At 42.7% G+C, this 20,864-nt stretch overlaps 1 protein-coding gene across 22 annotated transcripts in view; it reads left to right on the top strand.

The window, feature by feature from the left end:
• Window positions 1-825: 825 nt before the first annotated feature.
• RGS6 (regulator of G protein signaling 6) overlaps window positions 826-20,864 on the top strand; it is a 541,831-nt gene continuing 521,792 nt past the window's right edge. For 5 of the 22 annotated variants that reach the window (XR_011504657.1, XM_070513936.1, XM_070513935.1 and 2 more), the window contains exon 1: window positions 20,241-20,259. Coding sequence is in view for 10 of the 22 variants with exons in the window: in XM_070513936.1 (XP_070370037.1) it covers window positions 20,253-20,259 (7 nt within the window). In the remaining 12 variants the exon portion in view is untranslated. Of the gene's footprint in view, window positions 951-998; window positions 1,619-1,849; window positions 1,946-19,809; window positions 20,260-20,864 lie in introns of those variants that run through there. The other 17 variants (XM_070513918.1, XM_070513933.1, XM_070513920.1 and 14 more) reach the window with 10 other exon arrangements.

Here is a 20,864-nt window from a genome sequence, read left to right on the forward strand (position 1 = left end):
ATACACATATCTGCTTGGGTACCACCTCCTCAGGCTGGGGGCCCGAGGGCTGGAACTGTTCTTTCACCCGTTTCTAGAGCTTAGCAGAGGGTCTAACACAGGGCAGGTGCTTACTACTGTTTATGGGATGAAAGAATGAATACATCCGTTAATCAGTATAGAACAGTGGGAAAGGAGATGTATGTTGGGAATGAGACCTTAAATGTCAAACTCTGGACCCACATGGATGACAAGAGTCCAGGTCATCCATCCTTAAAAGCAGTTAGATATTTTATTTCAAGGGTTTTTTTTCCTTTTCTTTTCTTTCTGGTGACATGTACAATTCAAGAATAAATCTTGAATTTATTCTTGATAACACTGACATTGCACATCAATCCCACGGTTACCATCCAGCACCAACAATCTTGTTCTGTTTCCACCTGCAGCTCTCTGAATCTTTAAACCTCAAATCTCAAAGCTCCCGCATCAAAGAACGTCGTCAGTTCGTTACCCTTTCTCATTTTCTGTCTTCAGCTTTTTTCTTCTTTCCCTAAGAATATTTGCAGAGTTCATTTTTCTTGAAAGTTCTTTTGTAGCGTTCCAGATAAGAACAATCCTAAAATACTCGAAATACAGCAAGTGGTGTAAATGTTGAATCAATAAAACGACGAGCTTAGTAACGACTTCCTTGCTGATCGCGGCTGCCCATTTTAATTTACAGGGCGCCGGCTACACGTCAGCGAGAGACTAAAAAGCTACCGGGCAAGCCACTCTGGCCCAGGAATCCCTAAGACAACCCTGACGCCGCTAAAGTTTCCAGACGCCGCCAGCTCTCGGACTCGGCGGAAGGAGCCTGCGCATCGCCAAGCCAGGCTGCCAGTCGTCTCGGCGGCAGGGAAAGTGCCAGGAATTTCTAGGTTTTCCCTCCCTCGGGCGAATCCGCGCCTGCATCTCCGCGGCGCGGGGAGCAGGTGAGCCGGCCGGCGGCGCCCTCGGACGCGCTCAGGTGCCTCGGCCCCGCCCCGCGCCGCCCGGTCCGAGCGCAGGTGCCGGCGCCCAGGTGCGCGCGGCGCGGGGCTGCAGCTCCGCTCCACCCCCGACAGCGGGCGCCGCTGCAGCAGCTCGCGAGCGGCGGGGCTGAGCGGCTTCGCGAGTTGGGGCAGCCCCTGCGCTCGGCCCTGCTCCGCGGCGACAGCTCCGCCCGGGAGCCGGCTTCCCGCAGCTGCGGGCGCGGGCGGGCGCCGAGGGGGCGGACCCACCTCCGCGGAGCCCAGCGGCCCGGGGCGGGGAGGCGCGGGAGCGCGGAGAGCCGGGCCGACCCCGAGCGCTCTGGAGACACCCGAGCGCCCTGCGCCCCGCGCCCTGGCACCATGCGACCCGCCCCGCCTCCTTGCCGGCCCCGGGCGTCGCTCTCCTCTCGCTGAGCCCCCGCGTTCGCCACCACGGAAACTCGGAAAGACCAGGCGAGACGTTGGAGCGCGGCGCAGAGACGGACCCAGACGTCCCCTCCGCCCCCGAGAGGCTGCCGGTCGCTCGTTCCCTGGGCTTCTCTAGCTTTACCATGAACCTGGCGCAAGCTTGGCTTTAGGAGAATTTCAGAAGCCGGAGGGGAAGTCACGGCAATTTTTTGGTTGCTAAGGTAATTGCAGTTGTGGCAAAGATGGGCAAGAAACAAATGGGGGAAAAGATGTTTTAAAACGGTATGCCTTCTCCTTCTCCCCAATTCATATATGTTGATTTCATTTCATCTCCTGGGTGTGGATGCTTGTCCATTTCTGATGCGTGACAGGTGCCGGGGTGTGTGTGCGTGCGTGTGCAGTTTGGGACTGTATAGGCACAAGCTTACATAAGTGGGTAGGCAAGCTGGTGTGTGGACTTGTGTGGGATGGGTGCAGGTCTGCATGGAAATCATGTTCCTGGGTTTCTGGGTGTGAAGCGCTCACCGACGGGGACGAGCGTGCAGAGGGTACGTGCTTTTAGGTACTTCCAGTTTTGCGATGTTGTGAAAATTTTGCGATGTGTAAAGAGAGCAGCTTTACCTCAAAAGGAGACATTCATTAACTTTTTCTCGGAATAAGCTCGCCCATTTGTGGTTTGGAAGAAAAGCAAGCGGGTGGTGAGGAGTGGAGGGTAGGGGTGGGTGGTGAGGTCTGTTGGGAACTGCGGCAGGAAAGAGAGCAACTGAACTGGTTGCGTGAAGAGAACGTGTTTACAGTCACTGTCAGGCTGCGTAAAAGTGGCCCAGGGAGACAGAGAAAGTAACCCAGAAAATTTAATTTTGTTCAGAATGAAAGATGCTGTATTTTATATATTTTTTAATTTGATGGAGTAGGAACATAGTTGCTTTCTCTGCTTGAGAGGAGTGGCATGTCCATGCTACAAACTGAGGATATTTGGGGTCGTTTTATTGGCTTGGAATGGTTCCCTCAGCATTTATCAGTGCTTAGGGGCTGGATCTGCAGGTAGTTTCTCATCAATACCCTTTAGCAGCCCCAAAGTAAAACTGCAAAAAATAAACAGTATTAGATAAAACCTAACGTTGGACTCTTTTCTCAGCAGAGGGGGATGAGAGATGGAAGAACAAGAACAGGCCTTGTAAGTGTCCGAATGGAGTTAAGACTGAGCCGCAAGTTTGTGTGTGTTCTGTCAAAAAGTGTTGGGCTGAAAGGAAGCTGTTAGGTTTAGCCTAATATGTTAGCAACAAGGCTTTTATAGATCCGTTTTCATAGGCAGACGGGTAATTATATGGACTGGGCACTGGGGGTTGGTGAGAAACTTTCTGTGAGTTGTATATTCTTTATTCTTTTTCCTATTAATTTATTAATTTTGCAATAGTGGGGACTGCCCTGTGAAAGAAAGTAAGTAGAGGACTTTGAGGGAAATTTGAGATCTTTGGAGATACATCTTTGTAAGCGAAAGCGTGTATGCTGAACAGCAAAAAACCAAGATGATAAATTCTGAGTTCTTTGATACTGTCAAGCTAAATTGTTGTGTAGATATGGTGATCTTATGTCCTATAAACGTTGGAGTATACCATATATATATGTATATGTATATATATTTCCCCCATAACCCATCCTTTCCTAAAATTCTAGAAATGTGAGCTGTTGTGAGGTATTTTGGTAAAGTAGGTAGCCACTGGTGTTTCCTTTTTTGTATTCATTACATTGGTTTTTAACTTTACTTCCCTATCTCCTTTAAGAAACTTTAATTAACATTCCCTGAGCTTACGTTGCTGAGTTTTCAGTAGAACAATGCTGGTTTTCCTTCAAGCAACAAATTTGTCTTATTAAGTGAAACATTACAACAATGCTTTTGTGGCAGAAATGTCTCTTTAGATGACAGTCAGTTTATTTATTTATTTATTTATGATTTGTGGAATAAGATAGCCAACATAGATATTTTTTAAATGAGCAACCATTTCTTGAGAAAGAAAAAAATTTTTAAAGGATATATAGGACAATGAAATTTGCCAGTAATTTTGGCTGTCTTCTTGTCCACAGGGACAGATTGTATGTGAACGTGGTATCGTTCTGTTTCTTATTTCTCTGATATTCTCCCATGCATTTTAGCCCTTGAATGTGTAAAACTTGGCCAGGAGTTGCTGAACGTTGCGTTTTGTGCCGGGGGTTAAACATGAAGGAAGATATGAGTGAGGAGCAATGTGTCACATCAACGTTTTTCAAAAGGGATGTTCTCAGAGATCTCAAGACTGGGATTAATTTTTCCTTTAGCTGCACACTTAGCTTGTCTTAATTCGCCGTGCTTTGAACCTAGGAAAGCGTTTAACCTCTTCATTTTCAGTGCCAGCTGGAGGGAATATATTTACCAAATTTCATCTTCATTGGAACATATGGCCTGATATAAATAATTACTACACACAGACCATCCTGCTATATGGAGAGAAATAGAATTACAGAATAAACCAGCGTGTTGAGTGATATGGATGTAACATTTCAAAAAAACGGTTTTACTTTTTTCTTGATTACAAAAGTAACATATAACTATTAGGAAAATACAAAGGAAAAAGATCATGTGTAATTCTCCCACGGAAGGTGAACCACAGTTGACATTTCTGCATACTATATGTTCTTCCAGATTTTATTCTGATCACATTATTCATTGTGTTTTTACCCTCTTGTCTCCCCTGCAAACTTTCAAATCTTGTAAATAGAACTTGGATAGATGTTAAAGGTTTGGGAAATTGCTGCTGGTTTACTGGATGGTTTTGATCAGATTTAAATTTTTGTTAGTGGTCCTTATTTTCAAAGAGAGTACTTCCTCTGTTTTTCTGTTTTCTTTGAAAACCAAGATTATTCACTTTGGGTTAGTAGTACCTGGGGCTTCCCATAAGAACTAGGGATTAAAGCATCAGAAAAGAAATAGAATCTTGGCCATGTAGGGGTGGGGTAGTGGGGGTGATGAGAGGGAAGACCTGAGTTCTGATTTCCATTCCTCCTCCAATTCCTCATGTGGCCTTTGGCCTCGGTTTCCTTGAAGGACATAACATTTTCAGATTTAGCTCAATAAGCTAACAAAATGTTTGTTGTTTTGACATTTAATGAGGATGATCTTTGTTTGAAGCGGGCTTTTTCAAACACAGATGGCTGGAGGTCATCCCCAGAGTTTCTGACTCAGTTGATCTGGAGTGGAGCCTGAGAATTTGCATTTCTAACAAGTCCCCCAGTGATGCTGACTCTGCTGTTCTAGGGCCCACACTGAGGACTAGATGGTGAGCTCCTTAGGGGCAGAAACCCTGTTTTACTTTTCTTTGTGTCCATCTGCCCAGTACCCAGCAATGTGCCTGCCAGTAGGGGCTCAGTAAGCACTGGTTGAATCAATGTCAGTTTTCTCCATGGGGGAAAAACTTCTGAAGTAGTCAAGCTAAAAGAGATAATAATCCACAATTTGGAACCATTAAGTCTGTAATAAGAGTAATAATCAGTCATGAAACCCAGTTCTTCGAACTGCAAGGAAAGCAGAAATGCTTACAAGTTGGCAGTTAAAATGAACATTAAACCTAATGAATTACATTAAATAACAACTCAGAGTACCTGCTTGAGATGTTACAAACCAGGAAGCTTATCCACTGTTTCACTGTTGCCTCCTTGAGACCTATAAGAGGCAATTCATTTTCTACCACGTACACATTCCCAAAAGTGAGGGAGCATCCACTATTAATTATCCCAACTACCAAAGCAGGAGGTAAAGCAGGCAATGGCCCAGACTCCTCCTACCCCACCCCACTGCACCCAAAAGGCAGAACAGTGTTCATTAGAGTACCATCACCATTCTATAAGATAGGCCGCCATTTCATAACTGAGAAACCTAAGAGAAGAGTGCCTTGAGTGGGTGCATGCCATAGCTCGGAGATTCCAGCCCACTGAAATACCCTACTTAGAATGTAAGTAGGGTATTTGCTCATCCTTGTGTGGCTACTTTGTCACTGGAAAATTAATTCTTTCTTTCTACTTAGGTGTTAGAAACATAGGGTACAGAGAACACCCATTTTTAGGTATGGAAATTTTAAAAAATGTGTAAATATTTGAATACGAACAAAGAGGATGCTTATGTAACTGAGGCTGTTCAGATGAATTGTGGTGAAGGCTAGCTGTCTTGGCTAGCTGTCTTGGCTTTCTGAATACTTAGATAAAACCATCAAAGGAACAAGCCACCTTAAGTTTTTGCTTGGTCCAGTTCTCTTATTCACGAGTATCTGCCCTACCCAAGAAGCTCTTTTCTTGTCCAGGGGGAGGCACATCTTAAGCAAAGCCTTCTGAGATGAGAGTGGCCTGCGTGAATGTGCCCCAGGGGTGGCACCCCTCAGAAGGACCTTGGCACCTGTGTTGCACTCCATGAGACCTGGCCAGCCCTGCGCCCAGACAGATAACTGTGATTGCTCACTCTTAAAGTAACACAACAGGCGTTTTAAACCCTGTTAGTGGTGTTTCTGAACCTCAATGTCCTCATCTGTAAAATGGAAGTAAAAAATATACGCCTTGAGTATGTGTAGCTGCGAGGAGAAAATAGGATCCTGTTTAGCATACTGGGTAGAGGAGGCACAGTAACTTGAGAAGGTGGACCCCATCACACCACACTGTTTTCTAATAATATTGACAATGAATCAGTATTGGCTCACAACCTCGGATTTCCCCGGGTGAAATCTGAAACCAGTGCCCATACATGGAGGGCAAGGAGAGACTGAAGAAAGAGGCAGACCACTCCAGATTGGCAGGTGGTAGTTTTAATAAGCAAGAGAACTTACATATGAGGCTTGCTTTGAGTGACTGCAAGAGGAGTAGATCTCCACACCCGCCCGCCAGAATCTTGAGAGTTTGTATAGAAGCCTTAACTGGGTTCAGTCAGTTTTCAGTCCAGATGGTCTCAACAACACCTTACTCTCTCAAGGCTGTCTTCCTGAAAACAGCTCCCGTTGTGGAACGGTGGGCAGAACATCCATTCCAAGGACAGGGGAGGGGGTGAGGTGCTTCTGATTGCCCACGTCCAGCTCTTGGGTCAACCAGCGGTCACATCCTGTCAATGACCTCTTCCAACATGAAAGGATGTGAGTATTTCAGGATAATGATTTCCCCCTTGTTTCTGTTCCTGAGGACTTGCTCCTTCAGCCTAGCATTTGAAATACACCCAAGTCCCTTGGAGAATCCTGTTCCATAGTTCTAACATTGGATTTGAGGAGGCTTGTAGAAAGCAAGTGGCCTACATACCAAGTGGAGAGGGTGGAGTGGGAAAAATTGTCCTTTGTGGTAGCAAAGATGTGTCTGTTTCCTTGAGCTGAAAGGCTTTTAATCACCAGCAGGAAGAGAAAGTGAAAAATAGGGACTGCTGCTACATTGATATCTCTTGTGCCAGCTTGTGACCCACACTCGGAACAAGGTCACGTGTTATTTTTTCTCTATACCCTTGGTATCTCTTACAGTGCTTGGCACATGGCAGGAGTTTGGTAAATGTTTGCTGAGTTATTGACTTTTAGAGTTACACCTGTGTGTGGGTGAAATGGGAGGAAGGATGGACTAGTATTGGTGCAGGTGCATAGACTGGTCTGAGTGTGGATGCATGGACTGGTCTGGGTGCAGGTACATGGACTGGTCTGAGTGTGGATGCATGGACTGGTCTGGGTGCAGGTACATGGACTTGTCTGAGTGTGGATGCATGGACTGGTCTGGGTGCAGGTACATGGACTGGTCTGAGTGTGGATGCATGGACTGGTCTGGGTGCAGGTGCATGGACTGGTCTGAGTGTGGATGCATGGACTGGTCTGGGTGCAGGTGCATGGTCTGGTCTGAGTGTGGAGCATGGACTGGTCTGGGTGCAGGTGCATGGACTTGTATGGGTGCAGGTGCATGGACTGGTCTGGGTGCAGGTACATGGACTGGTCTGGGTGTGGATGCATGGACTGGTCTTGGTGCAGGTGCATGGACTGGTCTGAGTGTGGAGGCATGGACTGGTCTGAGTGCAGGTACGTGGACTGGTCTGGGTGTGGAGGCATGGATTGGTCTGGGTGCAGGTACGTGGACTGGTCTGAGTGTGGATGCATGGACTGGTCTGGGTGCGGATGCATGGACTGGTCTGGGTGCAGGTGCATGGACTGATCTGAGTGTGGATGCATGGACTGGTCTGGGTGCAGGTACGTGGACTGGTCTGGGTGTGGATGCATGGATTGGTCTGGGTGCAGGTGTGTGGGCTGGTCTGAGTGTGGATGCATGGACTGGTCTGGGTGCAGGTACGTGGACTGGTCTGGGTGTGGATGCATGGATTGGTCTGGGTGCAGGTGCGTGGGCTGGTCTGAGTGTGGATGCATGGCCTGGTCTGGGTGCAGGTGCATGGAGTAGTGCAAGTGAGGATGCATGTTCAGGTGTGGGTGCAGGTAGACAGACTGGTCCAGGTCCAGGTACATGGACTAGTGCCAAGTGTGGATGCAGGATGTGAATGGTTATAACCCCCATTCTTATTGTTTCCTTGATTTTTGCCTGGCTAGATCTACCTTGGATCCATGATACAATGAGGCTCTCATGCTAGTGTGTAATTATACATCAATGTTTGTCTCTCTCACTGGGCTGTGGTCTTTTTTTTTAAACCATAATTTTATCCTGCCCCCAGCACAAGCCCACACATTTAGTAAATGCCGGAGAAAAAATTGGTTTCCAAAACAAAAAGTTACCCAGCTATGAATCTGTCATATAGGGGTGGTGATCGTATGAAATAACAGTCAACACTTGTAAAGCTTTCTGTAGAGCAAAGCCGTTTCACGAGCATTAGGTGGTATTACTTCTATTTCACAGATGAGGGAACTGAAGCTGAAAAAGAGGTTCAGCCACTTGCCCTGGGTCAGAAAGTTATTGAGTAGAGAAGCCAAGAGTTCAACTCAGTTCTTATCTGACCCTAACGTCCCAAGTCTCTGATATGTCACAAGGAGGGGGATAAACAGAGACCCTATCCTAGAGATCATTTCACTAGTCTTGGAGAGATGTTAGAAATAAATAGAAAATTAACAGTAAAGCATTTTAAGTGATTGTTTAGGCAAAGAATGCATGGGATTTTATGTCAGATTAGGTAGTAAATAGATGACGAAGACAGTAAGTACAGCTCAGTTCAGAGAGAGGACGTTGTATATTCAGACCTGGAAGGGACAGGCTTTGGGAACTAGGTAGAAATTTCATACATGACGAGAGGGAGAACAGCAGGCTTTTCAGGTGAGAGGTGTTGATAATGGTGGGTGGTTAAACCAATTGTTTTTTGCTTTCAGTGTAAGAAACCATTTTTCTTAAAACATGGGGCCCTCTGACCCGTTTTTGATAGAGACATGAGTACCAAATGACACTTTCCTTTTTCTGAAGGCAAAACAGCCACCCATGTGTGATGATGAATGGTGTCTGGCACTGGACCCCAAGGGTCGGGAAGCATTAGGGACCAGTGAGGACTGTGGTAAAGCAAAGGGGATGTGCTGTTCAGGAAGCCCTGGTGCGGCCATCCATTTTTAATCATTAGCAACTGATTCCAATTAGAAAAATATATAGATCTACTCTGACCCATCCAAACCAAAGACTTGTTTGAGCTGGCCATGTTTGTTCTCTTTGTGACCTTTCCAGAAGAAAGACAACTTTTAAAAATGTCCTGTGTATTTCCCCCTTAAGCTGCTATGTAAGTGCTTCTGCCTTCGGATTCCAAACCAAGCAGGAAGATGCCATTATATCATTTTGCTGACCATACATCCTAAAACAAGGACTGATTCAGCAGCTGGTCAAAATAGAAAAGGTGCATTTACAAAGAATAAATTTATTGATTGTATTTTAGATTTTTTTTTTTTTTTTTTTAGGGGAAGTCACTTTAACTTTCAGTGTGGCAGATAGTTTAGGGGCTTGGCTGCTGGTTTCTGTCCATAGCCAGGGATATGTGACATTAGACAAAGTAACTTAACTCTATGGATCTGCATTCTCCTAGGTGCAGAATAGGGCTGAGAAATTGTGATTGCTTTGAGGGCGTTACTGAAAGAGAGAGTGTTCCTGGAAATCTCTGGCTTAGTCAACTCTTAGTGGAGAGGTGAGGGGGGAGGGAGAAGGGGTCTCCCCATCCAGGTCACAGTTGGTCTGACGTCTCCACTGTTCTTCCCTGGTCCTTGCCCTCCTTGTCCCTATCAGCGGGAATTCCCACTACCAAAGACCCTTTTCTAGATGATGTTTAATCAGATATGGCTTCTGTTTTCAAGAAGTTTACAATTCTGTGGGGGAAAAAAGATGGAGAACCAGAATGTGGTAAGACAGGCACATGTAAGTGGAATGGGGGAGGGATTGCTTCCCATGGAGGGGTTTCGTTAAAGAGGTTGAGTGGATGAATTGGACATTGGAGCACCAATGGGTTTGGACCTGCAGAGATGGGGCAGGGGGCAAGGGTGTGCTTAAGGCATTGCAGTGTGAGTAAAAGGAGAGAGGTGACAAAGTGTGTAAAGAAATTTTGATACCCCCTTACTGAGAGTCAAGTCCTTACAACTTTTCAGGCTGGAGAAGCCCCTGTTGATGAACTTAAAATTTAAGAGGGAACAGGGATAGGGGAAATCTGGGTTGTAAGCAAAACTGTTTAATAAATATTTATATTTACTGAAAGTAAATGAGAAAACAAAATGGAGTATGAGTGGCATTTTCCTCACCTCATGTTGGTCATACAGGCTGTATGACAATGAATTTCTAGTTAGTTCTATTTTCCCCTGCAGAGAAATGCTTCTAAGTGGTTTTGCTTTCTCACAGTCAGTGCACAATTGCCATGCAAACGGGCATTCCCCCGGGCTGTGTCCGGCTCTCTGTCCCAATGTTCAATGCCTCTTAGACTTTCAGACTGAGAGGTTGACCACTGACTCCCGGATCTTCCTGTGGCTCAAGGATAAAGTGGATAAATCTTGGGATAAACTTAATTGAACTTGCTTGGCATGACTGATGAGGAAGTTCTCAAATATCTCACCCCAATGCATAGGGTATTTAGCTTCATGCCAAAGCATATGCTGTCAATTCCAAGTTTTCATTTCTTTGGCTTCCTTTAGCTTTCCAAAGCTTCTCTGCAGAAACCGCTTCCCCTGACTGCTATCTGCCTTACAACCCCCCCCCCCGACTTTAAAAAATCATTTTTGAATCCCCAGTTTCTTATGTTTTCTAATTATCCTAACAGGAATGACCCGTTGGCTATCAAAAGTGTATTTGGAAGTAGATTAGTTTAAGTTCAAGTTTACTTATTGGGAATTCTTGGTTGGGGAAAGTTTCCTTGGTGGTTGAGATTGGTCATATGAAGATGAACAGTGACTGACAAGACTAGAAATGCAAATTGGGGTCAGTCTATTGAGGGAGTTGAATGCCACATATATATGATGATGGTGATGAGGATAATGGTGATTCAGGGCTCTTTTGGATGTAAACAAAAACCAAAACAACTGAACTAAAGCAAAATTCAAACCATCCTAGGGAAAAAGGAATTCATCTGACTCATATATCTGGGAATTCAGGCATGGCTGGATCCAGGGACTTAAGTGATATTTTCAGCACTCTTACTTGATACTTTATTGTCTTGATGTCTACCTTCTGTGACACTAGAGAAAAAGAAGATGGTCACTAATATCCCTACCATCACACCCTTTGAATAGAGTCCCTCATAGGGAAAGGGACCACTTTCTTCTAGTGTCCTGATTTCAGTCTCAGGGAAGGACTCTGACTGATCCTAATTAGAGTCACATGTCTACCTTGATGCAATCAGTGTGTCCAGTGATACACCATACTCTGGCCAGGATAGTTCACAAGCCCACCCTTCCCTATCAGAAGAAGCAAATTTGATAGCAAAAAATATCCTAGGCAACAAGAAACAGTAACTGCCTCAATCTTCTAAACTGGCTGAAGGACTTTGGGTTTTATGTGCTGGGCAGAGACAGTTATTAAGAACCAATGCAGGGTATTGCAACCACTCTGAGAATTCTGAGATACTTTGTAAGAGTTGGAAGATTTTCATTATCCAAAATAAAGCTTGTGGATAAATGTGAAACATTCCTTCAATTGTATGTTTCTAATCTTGTTTCACTTCTCTACCAGCTCTTGTTCAATGATTATTGCTCCTGGTCTATGCCTACTGCATAGTATATAGTGGCGTCCTGCAACCATACCCCTGCAGTTATATCACTTTTTGCATGGCTGTACCTGACATGACTCAAGTGCCACTTTGAAAACCAGAGGTGCTGTATCCTTCTCTCAGAATATTTGCACTATTCTTTTTTAAAACCTATAATTCTGTTGTGTAACATATTTATAGAAAAATACACAAATCATTGCTCAATGAATTTTCAAACAGTAAATACATCCACGATCTCACTCCCAGATCAAGAGATAGAATGTTACCATTTCCCCAGAAACCACCTCATGCACCCTCCCAGTAACTAGTTACCCCTCTTCCCTGGGTGGTAACCTCTAACCCAATTTATGACACTATAGCATTCTCGTTTTTGAAATATATATGGAGTTATATGTATATGTATACACTCTTTTTTTGTGGCTTCTTAGGCACAGTGTTGAGAGATTCATCCATGTGGTGATGTGTACCAGTAGTTTATTCAATTTTATTGCTGTATAGCAATCCACTTCATAATATTTCACAAACTGTTCATCTACTGTTGATGGGCATTTTGGACATTTCCAGTTTAGGGCTACTATAAATAATGCTGCTATAAATTTTTTTTGTCTTTTGGGGTACATATGAATGCATTTCCATTTGGTATACACCTAAGACTGGATTGCTGGGGTATACATATGTTCAAAACTTTAGTACGTTCTTACAAAGAGTTTTCCTAAGTGGTTGTACCAATTTATACTCCTGTCATTAGTTTAGGAGTGTTTCAGTTTCTCTACATACCTGTCAACACTTAGGATTGTCAAACTTTTGCATTTTAGCCATTATGGTGGGTGTGTAGTGGTGTTTCACTGTGGTTTCGTTTTGCTCTCATGACTAATGATGTTGTGCCTTTTTAATATTTTTTGTGACTTTATTTAATGTTTCATAGTCCTTGTCCAAGTTTACTGCCTGTTTTCCAGTTGAATTGTCTTTTTCTTATTGATTTTTAGGAGTTTTCTTTTTTTGAAACACATTCTGAATACAAATATTTTTACTAGTCATATGTATTTAAAATATCTTTTCCTATTCTGTGGCTTGCCATTTGACTCTGTTTTGAGGAATAAGAGATCTTACTTTTAATGGAATCCAATTTATCAATCTCTTCCTTTATGGTTATTGTTTTCTGTGGCTGCTTAAGAAATTTTTGCCTACTCCAAGGTCATGAAGCTATTCTCCCATTTTAATTTATAGAAGCCCTATTATTTTGCCTTTTATCTTTAGGTGAAAAATCCATCTGAGGCTGATTTTTGTCTATGGCATAAGAAGGAGATCCATATGTATTTTGTCTCCCATATGTATATCCAGTTAACCCAGAAATACTTACTGAAAAGCCTTCTCTTTTCCACTGCTTTGAAATATCGCCTTTGTTATAAATCAGGTGATCATTTATATGAGTGTCTCTCTCTACTTTCTAGCCCCTTCTGTTGTTCTGTTTGCCTGTTCTTATACTGATAGCACATTGTCTTAATTAACACAGCTTAATAGTAAGTCTTGATATCTAGGAGTGTCTGTCCTCCAGCTTTGTTCTTATTTAAACGTAGCTTGGTTATTCTTAGCCATTTGCATTACTATACAAATTTTAAAATCATCTTTTGATGGGATTTTGATTGGAACTACATTAAATCTCTAGCACAAATTGAGAGTAAGTTAATGTCTTAAGAATGCTGACTATTTCAATTCATTAATATGGTATATCCCTTCATTTATTTAGATCTTTCATTTCTGTTAGTGTTTTGTATCTCTCTCTGTTATATGGATATTGCACATCTTTCTTTAGATATAGTCCCAGTATTATAAGTGATATCTTTTAGAAACATCATTTTCTGGTTGTTTGTTGTGGGTATATAGACGTACAATTGATGTTTAAGTATTGACCTTGTCTCCAGTGACCTTACTAAATTCACTTGTTAATTCTAATAGTTCTGTGTAGATTGTTATGGATTTTCCATGTACATAATTACATTACCTGCAAAACAGTTTTCACTTTTTCCTTTGCAATCATTGTGCCTTTTATTTCTTTTTCTTGCCTGTTGCATTGGCTAAGACCTCCAATATAATAGTGAATAGAAGTGGTCATAGCAGGTGTCCTTGTCTCATTCCTAATTTCAGTGGGAAAGTTTTCAAAGTGTGACTATTAAATATTATGGTTGCTGTGTTTTGTAAATATCCTTTATCATATTAAGCAAGATCCCTTATATTCAAAATTTGTTAAGAGTATTTTTGTGAATAGATGTTGAATTTGACTGAATGCTTAAAGCAATAGTTGTATAGAATGTCAGGCTCCTCTCTCAACTTCCCTTTTCTCTTGGGTCTTGGTCCCATATACCTTCATTGCCTTGGGAGCTCTCCTTTTTTGAAAACTTTATCCAGCTTTTCTAGTTATTCTTGAGGGTTGTTCTGTTAAAAGGTAGACCCTCGTTGTAGGAAGTGGCACATCCTAAATGTACTATTTTTGTCTTCCATCTACATAATGTGAGTAAAACTGTAACAAACAAAGCCGCAGAAACCTGTTCAGTTGTTATTTCTTTGACCCGTATTGCTTCTTCCTGGTAAGCATTATGAATAGATGTTTCTTTTGTTAACTGTTGGTATCTTCAGAAAAAGAAAAGCCCGCTATTGCTGCTCCAAGTGTATGCATTATGGAGTCAGACAAGAGATGCTCCTGATATTTAAATGCCTAGTTTCAGGGTAAAAAGATACTGATTTTACCTATTCTTTTAAAAAAAAGAAGAAGAAAGAAAACAACAAAATCTCAAGGAATAAAACTGACATTCTTTAAAAAAAAGCCAATAGGAGTGCTTTTCTTCCTGGGTCCCCTGGGAACACGTCATTGTCATCATCTCTTAGTCATCCCCTTCTTGAGTATAAAAATTGGCAAAGCTTCTCTGTCACTCCTACTTCTTCTCTAGCAGTCATACAACCTTTCATGTGAAATAAGAGAATAATAAATGTTACTTCTGCAGTCTCTGCACTCAGACATATTAGACACCAGAATCTTAGAATCCATTCTTACAAAATGTAAGTGAGAGGAAAGGCATTTGGAATCTGAGGACCCAAGTTCTGATGCTGGCTCTTACTGACCAGCAAGATGACATTAGATTACAAGTTGATCTCCCCAGGCCTTGGTTTCATCTTCTGAAAAATTAAGTGATTTGGCTTGTTCAGGGAGCAGAAAATTTTTTAGGTAAAGGAACAAATAGTAAACATTTTGAACTTTGTGGGCCACATGGTCTCTGTCGCAGCTACCCAACTCTGCCATTGTAGCACAAAAGCAGTCATATACACTAAGTAAACAAACGGGTGTCTAAATAAAACTTTGTGGACACAGAAATTTGATTTTTATACAGTTTTCATGTGTCATAAAATATTCTTCTTTTAACTTTTTTTTAGCTAACCGAATATGTGAAGAACATTCTTAGCTCTCAGACCGTACAAAAACAAGCAGCAGGATTGATTTGTCCCATGGGCCCTAGTGTGCCAACCTTTGACCTAGCTGATTGTCAAGGGCTCTTCCAGAACTCTATGTTAGGCATTGATGTGCTAGTCTTTTTTAGAATATTTTTTTTCTATCCCATGAACATTGTTCAAAAGAGTCTTACTCCTTTCTCTTAGATCAATTAAGAATAAGAAAATAAAAGATTTTATTTTCCCTTTATTTCTTATTTTCCTCTATTTATTTATTTATGTCTTCTTTATTTATTTCCTTGGTGCTTGCCTACTATTTTTACAGATCCAAGATTCTAAACTATATAATGTTCCTGTGCCTGAAGAACTTTTAGCATTTCTTGCAGGGCAAGTCTGCTGGTGATAAACTGACTCAGTTTCTGTTTGTCTGAGAAAGTCTTTATTTTTCCTTCACTTTTGAAGGATAATTTCACTGGATATAGCATTGTAGGCTGGGGTGTTTTTCTTGCAGCATTTTATGTAATTCACTCCTGTCTCTTGTTTGTTTGATTTCTGATGAGAAGCCTCTATAATTCTTATCCTTGTTCTCCTATAGTAAGGTTTCTCCCTTTGGTTTCTTTCAAGATTTTCTCCTTATTTTTTATTTTCTGCAGTTTTAATATGAGATGCCTAGGTCTAGTGGGTTTTTCTCTGTTTGTTTTTTTAATCCTCATTGGTGTTTTTGATCTTCCTGGACCTGTGGTTTGGTGTCTGTCGTTAACTTTGGAAAGTTGTCAGCTATTATTCCTTCAAATATTTTCTCTATTTTTTTTCTTTTTCTTCTCCTTCTAGTATTCCAGTTACACTTACGTTACATTTTTGATATTCTACCATAGTTCTTGCATGTTCTGTTTCATTTTAAAAAAATTCTTTTTCTTTCTCTTTTTCAGTTTGGGAAGTTTCTATTGACCTTCAAGTTCACTGATGCTCTCCTTGGCCAATTTGAGTCTACCAGTGAGCCCATCAAAAATTCATTTGGTAGTGTTTTTGACTTTTAGCATTTCCTTTTTTAAGGGTTTTTTTTTTTTTAAAAAAGAGTTTCTGTCTCTGTGTTTTCATTACCATCTACTTTTTCCATTTGAACCCTTAACATATTTAATCATAGTTATTTTAAATTTCCTTTCTGATAATCTCAACATCTGTGTCATATTGGAGTCTGGTTCTGATGACTGCTTGTCTCTTCAGACTGTGGTGTTTTTCTTGCCTCTTAGCGTGCCTTGTAATTTTTTGTTGAAAGCCAAACAGGATGTATCAGGTAATGGGAACTGAGGTAAGTAGGTCTTTAGTGTGAGGTTTTATTTTAATTTGACTGGCAGTTGGGTCGTGCTGAATGTTTGCTGTAGCTATAGGTGCCGGAAGCTTCATTTTTCCCTAGTGTTCTTGTTTTTGTCTCCTCCCTTGACTTTAGATTTCCATAAGTGCCCCTCCGAGAGTCTGCGTTTTGGAGGTCTTTCAGCTATAATCCACTGTAATTATATTGGAGCCCTGTTGGTGTGGTGATAGGGTATGAGTGACAAGCAATGTTCTATAACCTTCCAATTAAGGGCAAAAGTGGAGCAACTTCCCTTTAGTAAATTCAGCAAAACTTCCCTTATTGCAGTGAGGGGAAGACAAAGAACGTGGGGGTTTAGGTGAGGGGGTCTCAAGACGAGAGACTTGTCTTCTGCTGGCTTCCATTTCTTCAGTGAATTTTGATGTGAGCCCATCAACTGAGACTGTGTGAAGCTTGAACAAGGAGCTGATCAGAAAGGGAGAAAGCAAACTTAGCAGGAAAACGTTTTAGGTTGGCTGGGCAGTGTTTACTACTCATTTAAAGTTTGTGCTCATGAATTTAAAATGCAACTAGTCAACCTGATCGTGTGTTTCCTCCCTACCACAGAGTGTTCACCTACTTGGATGTTGGCTTGATATTCAGATATTGTGTGGATATTGTGTGGTGGACATTTGGATTCCATCAGTGTTGAAGTTTTGCCAGGAAATATGACACAGGAAGAGGAGGGGAGGGAGTTGAGAATGTTTGCAAGGAAGTGACTATGAGTGATTATAATGATGGAGCCAGTGAGAGAAGAAAGTGAAGGCAGAGAGAGGAGTAGTAATGGACAGTAAAAAAGTTCTAGGTTGAAATGGGTTGAATATCTAAGTAAGTGTGAAGAACACTTGCAGTGAATGTAGATTAGTGAGCTGGAAAGAGGGAAGGTGGACGGAGTGGGGGATGTTTGTACTGGGATTCGAGGTGGTACGGTCACCAGTGATGACGAGGAGGTTCAGCATGTGGCCATGTGAAACGGTGGCTGAGGAGGAGGGATGGAGGAAAAGGGTTCAGGTGAGGAAACAAAAGAACAGAGAAACCAGCTTTTTAGATAGGTCTTTGATGCTAATGTTAAGGTCACTGAGATTGACTAAGGGTTGGAGAAAACCTCTGAGAACTGGAAGCTGGAAGCTTCAGGAAATAAAAAGACTTAACAGGAGGGAGGTAGGAGACAGCTGTGAGGATGGGTAGAAGGTGGCATAGCCAGATGGTCTGAGTGTCACAAGAGCAGGAATTAGTGTAGGAAGACAAGAGGGAGATCATTTGAATCAGCAGTGAGAGCCAGGAGGATGCTTACATTACTTCCTGGCCTTGAGATATATGGGGTGAGGACAGCTGGGCTCTAGAAGAAGGGATGTCCCTGGGGGAAGCCAGGTTTCCATTAAGGTCACAGGAGATCAAAGTTCAGAGAGGAGGTGGAAGGACATTATGCCATACTGTTTACAGAAGAAGAGTTCCAAAGCAGGAGGAGTTGGTGGGGTATGGGGGTGTCCAGAGCAGTGTAGACTTCAAGGTCCTGGTAAGAGAGGATGCCTGGGTGGACCTGAACTTGGAGCAGCCATTGCAGTAATAGGACTGTGCGGAACATCACATGGCCAAGCACATCTTATTATGTGAAGAACTTTCTATTTCTCCCTCCTAGCTCAATTGTTTAGGACTTTCATTTAATATATGGAATGCAAAAATATTTTTCTTTATGAGCAGCTTTGGTAGATTAGTTTGTTTAGGCTGTCAGGCAGCTGTGGCAACTTAGAGAAAATTGTATTTATTTATATGCCATTAGGTAGGATTGGTATGGGGAAGTCAACTTATATGCTAGGAAGTAGAAGGAAGGAACCACAAAGTAGTTGAGGACCTACTATATACCAGTTATAGGTACTGCTAAGTACTTGATATAAGTGATAAATATTTTATATTTATAAATATATACTTAAATTTTGTATATTTACAAAATTTTGTTTTAAATACTTTATATAGGTGATTTCACTGGAGACCAAGACTGACATGTTGAAAAGTCTGTGGGCATTGGAGTCAATCCTGAGTTTGAATCTTAGTTTCTTGGCTGACAAGTTGTGTTACTTTGGGAAAGTTGCTTAAGTCCTGGAGCCTCACTATTCTCATCTGCAGAGTGGGAATAATAACATCCTCTTGTTACAGCGCTGTGAAGCACCGCCCGGGTGATTCCAATGAGCAGGCAAGACTGAGAACCACGATACAAGGTGATTAGTATTTGTTCCATTTTATAGATGAAGAATGCAAGGCTCAGAGAGGCTAAATAAGCATAGCAATAAGTTGTTCATGGTCACACAGCACTTAGCGGCATGGCCAGAATCGAGAGCCAGTTCTTTGACCCCAGGGCCCTTACTTTATCCGCTTCCTCGAGTTTCTGCCTAAATACAAGGGAAGTTAAAGGAGCCCACCTCAGCATGGCTGCCCAGACAGTCGGCAGCGTGGGGCAGGATGAAGGGATCAGGTGAGGAGGAAGCCGGCCCCGTGGAATCTAGGTCAGCGCTTCCCAAACCTGGCTGTGCTTCCAAATCACCTGGGGAACGTTTAAATGATAAATCTCCAGGGACCACCCTGGGCCTACTGGATCAGGAGTTTCTGGAGCATGGGAACCAGGAACACGTATCTTTAGAATCTCCCCCAGGTGATTCTGAGGCTGCTCCTCTGGTTCAGGTCCTTGGACCAGCTTTCAGGGACCACTGAATTCTCACTGAAGCCCTGAAATAATCAAGCGATTATGTCCCAGTAAAATACTGAGTGCCTGGCATTGCCACCAAAATTGGCCCCTAAGGGTTGAACTCTATGACCGTGCTTTAAGATCTTGGTGCATTACCAGAAACAGACGCTCACTCTGTCATTGAGCATCTGAACTTAAATGTATAGGAAATGTCAAGTTGGCAGACTCTGCTCTTACAGAAAGAGTTATTTGTTTTTTAGAGCTGTTCTTCCTTCTTCCCCCTTGAGGTTCCTGCCCACTCAGTCAGATTAGAGCTATATAAACAAGCTTGTACTACTGAGCTAGCACACATCTTATGAATTTTTTTTTTCTGAAGTGCTTAACATTGCTGATGTCAGAAAAAATCCATTGGGTTTTAATGGGGTGAGGCAAACAATGTGAATTTGGTATAATATGGAGGAGAGGAAACAACATCAACAGAAATTCTTATTTGGGAGCATAAATATTCAGGCTATATTACAGTCAGGGTTTGATTACCTCCCCTACGAGATATTTCCCTGAATAGGGACTTGAGGGCTGAGCGCTAAGAGTGGCAGGCATGATGTTTTCAGGCTTTTAGCTGCATGCGGTGCAGATTTTAGTGGCGTTGTAGTGTAACTGTAGCGGTCCGGCTGTTCCTTGTGCATCAGGATCGCCTGAGGAGCTTGTTAAACTGGCTCCATCGCAGATGCACTGAGTCAGAAGACCTGAGGTGGGGAAAGCGTTTCTCCAATGATTCTGCTGCCTGGTGGCCTGGGGATTTAACTTGGCCGAACACTGGTGAGAACAAACCGCTGGTCAGTTGCTACCTTCATTCTGTGCTAGGGAATTTGCATGACTCATTTTATTCCCTCTTCTAAAGCAGCCCTGCAGAGTAGAGGGTGCTCATCTTCCAGGTGAAGGGCTGGAAGTTTAGGGTGAGGGAGTCAACTGCCAGAGGCCACCCAGCAGCCTTGATGTGGCCAGGGCTGAGATGCGATTCCCGTTCCGACTTGAAAGCCCCTTCCTTTTCCAAGGCGTTGAGGTCCTTCCTACCTGCTCTGCCCAACATTGTTATCTGCTGGACCCTAGGCTTTGCGTGCTGCAGAGAGGCTGGCGTTGCAAAGGAAAACAGCTCGCATTTGTTGTAACTGCAAGCTACAAATGCAAGGTAAGTTTGGCGTAAATTGCAAGCCTGACTTTCAGAGATTTACTAATCAGAGTTTGAGTCATAGATGCTCAATTGTTTTGTTATTCACAGGGTCTCTCTTCACTATACTTTCTATCCTCCCACGTATTCCTTCTTACCTAAATTGCTCATGGATTCCAAAAGCGCATTCCTGAGTTCTGGGCCTGCCCATATCAATAATCCCTGGGGAGAATCTCCATGTGCGATTCCATACATAGGTCTTTATTGATAAAGAACCTTCTTTGTTCGGCAGTTTTAATGGCTACTTATCCTGTTGAGTGTTACAGAATGAGTACACTGCATGTTGGTGGAATCTTACCAGTTCTATCATTCATTAAGAAATATTTGAGTATTTACCATGTGCCAGGCCCTGTTCTAGGTGCCAAGGACAGAGGGCTGAACCCTACTGACAAAGACTCCACCTGTGCAGAACTGTCTTCCTAGTAGAGGAGATGCCCAGTAAACAAAGTATAGGAATTCAGATAGGCGCGAACCCTGGTTGTTTCCTACTCCGCATTATCGCCTCGTCTCCACTTAATCTCCGTGAGATCAGATCATCTTCATGTTTTTCTCCTGGGTGTCTAGCA

This window comes from Equus asinus, chromosome 7 (genome assembly GCF_041296235.1).
Source record: "Equus asinus isolate D_3611 breed Donkey chromosome 7, EquAss-T2T_v2, whole genome shotgun sequence".
NCBI lineage: Eukaryota > Metazoa > Chordata > Mammalia > Perissodactyla > Equidae > Equus > Equus asinus.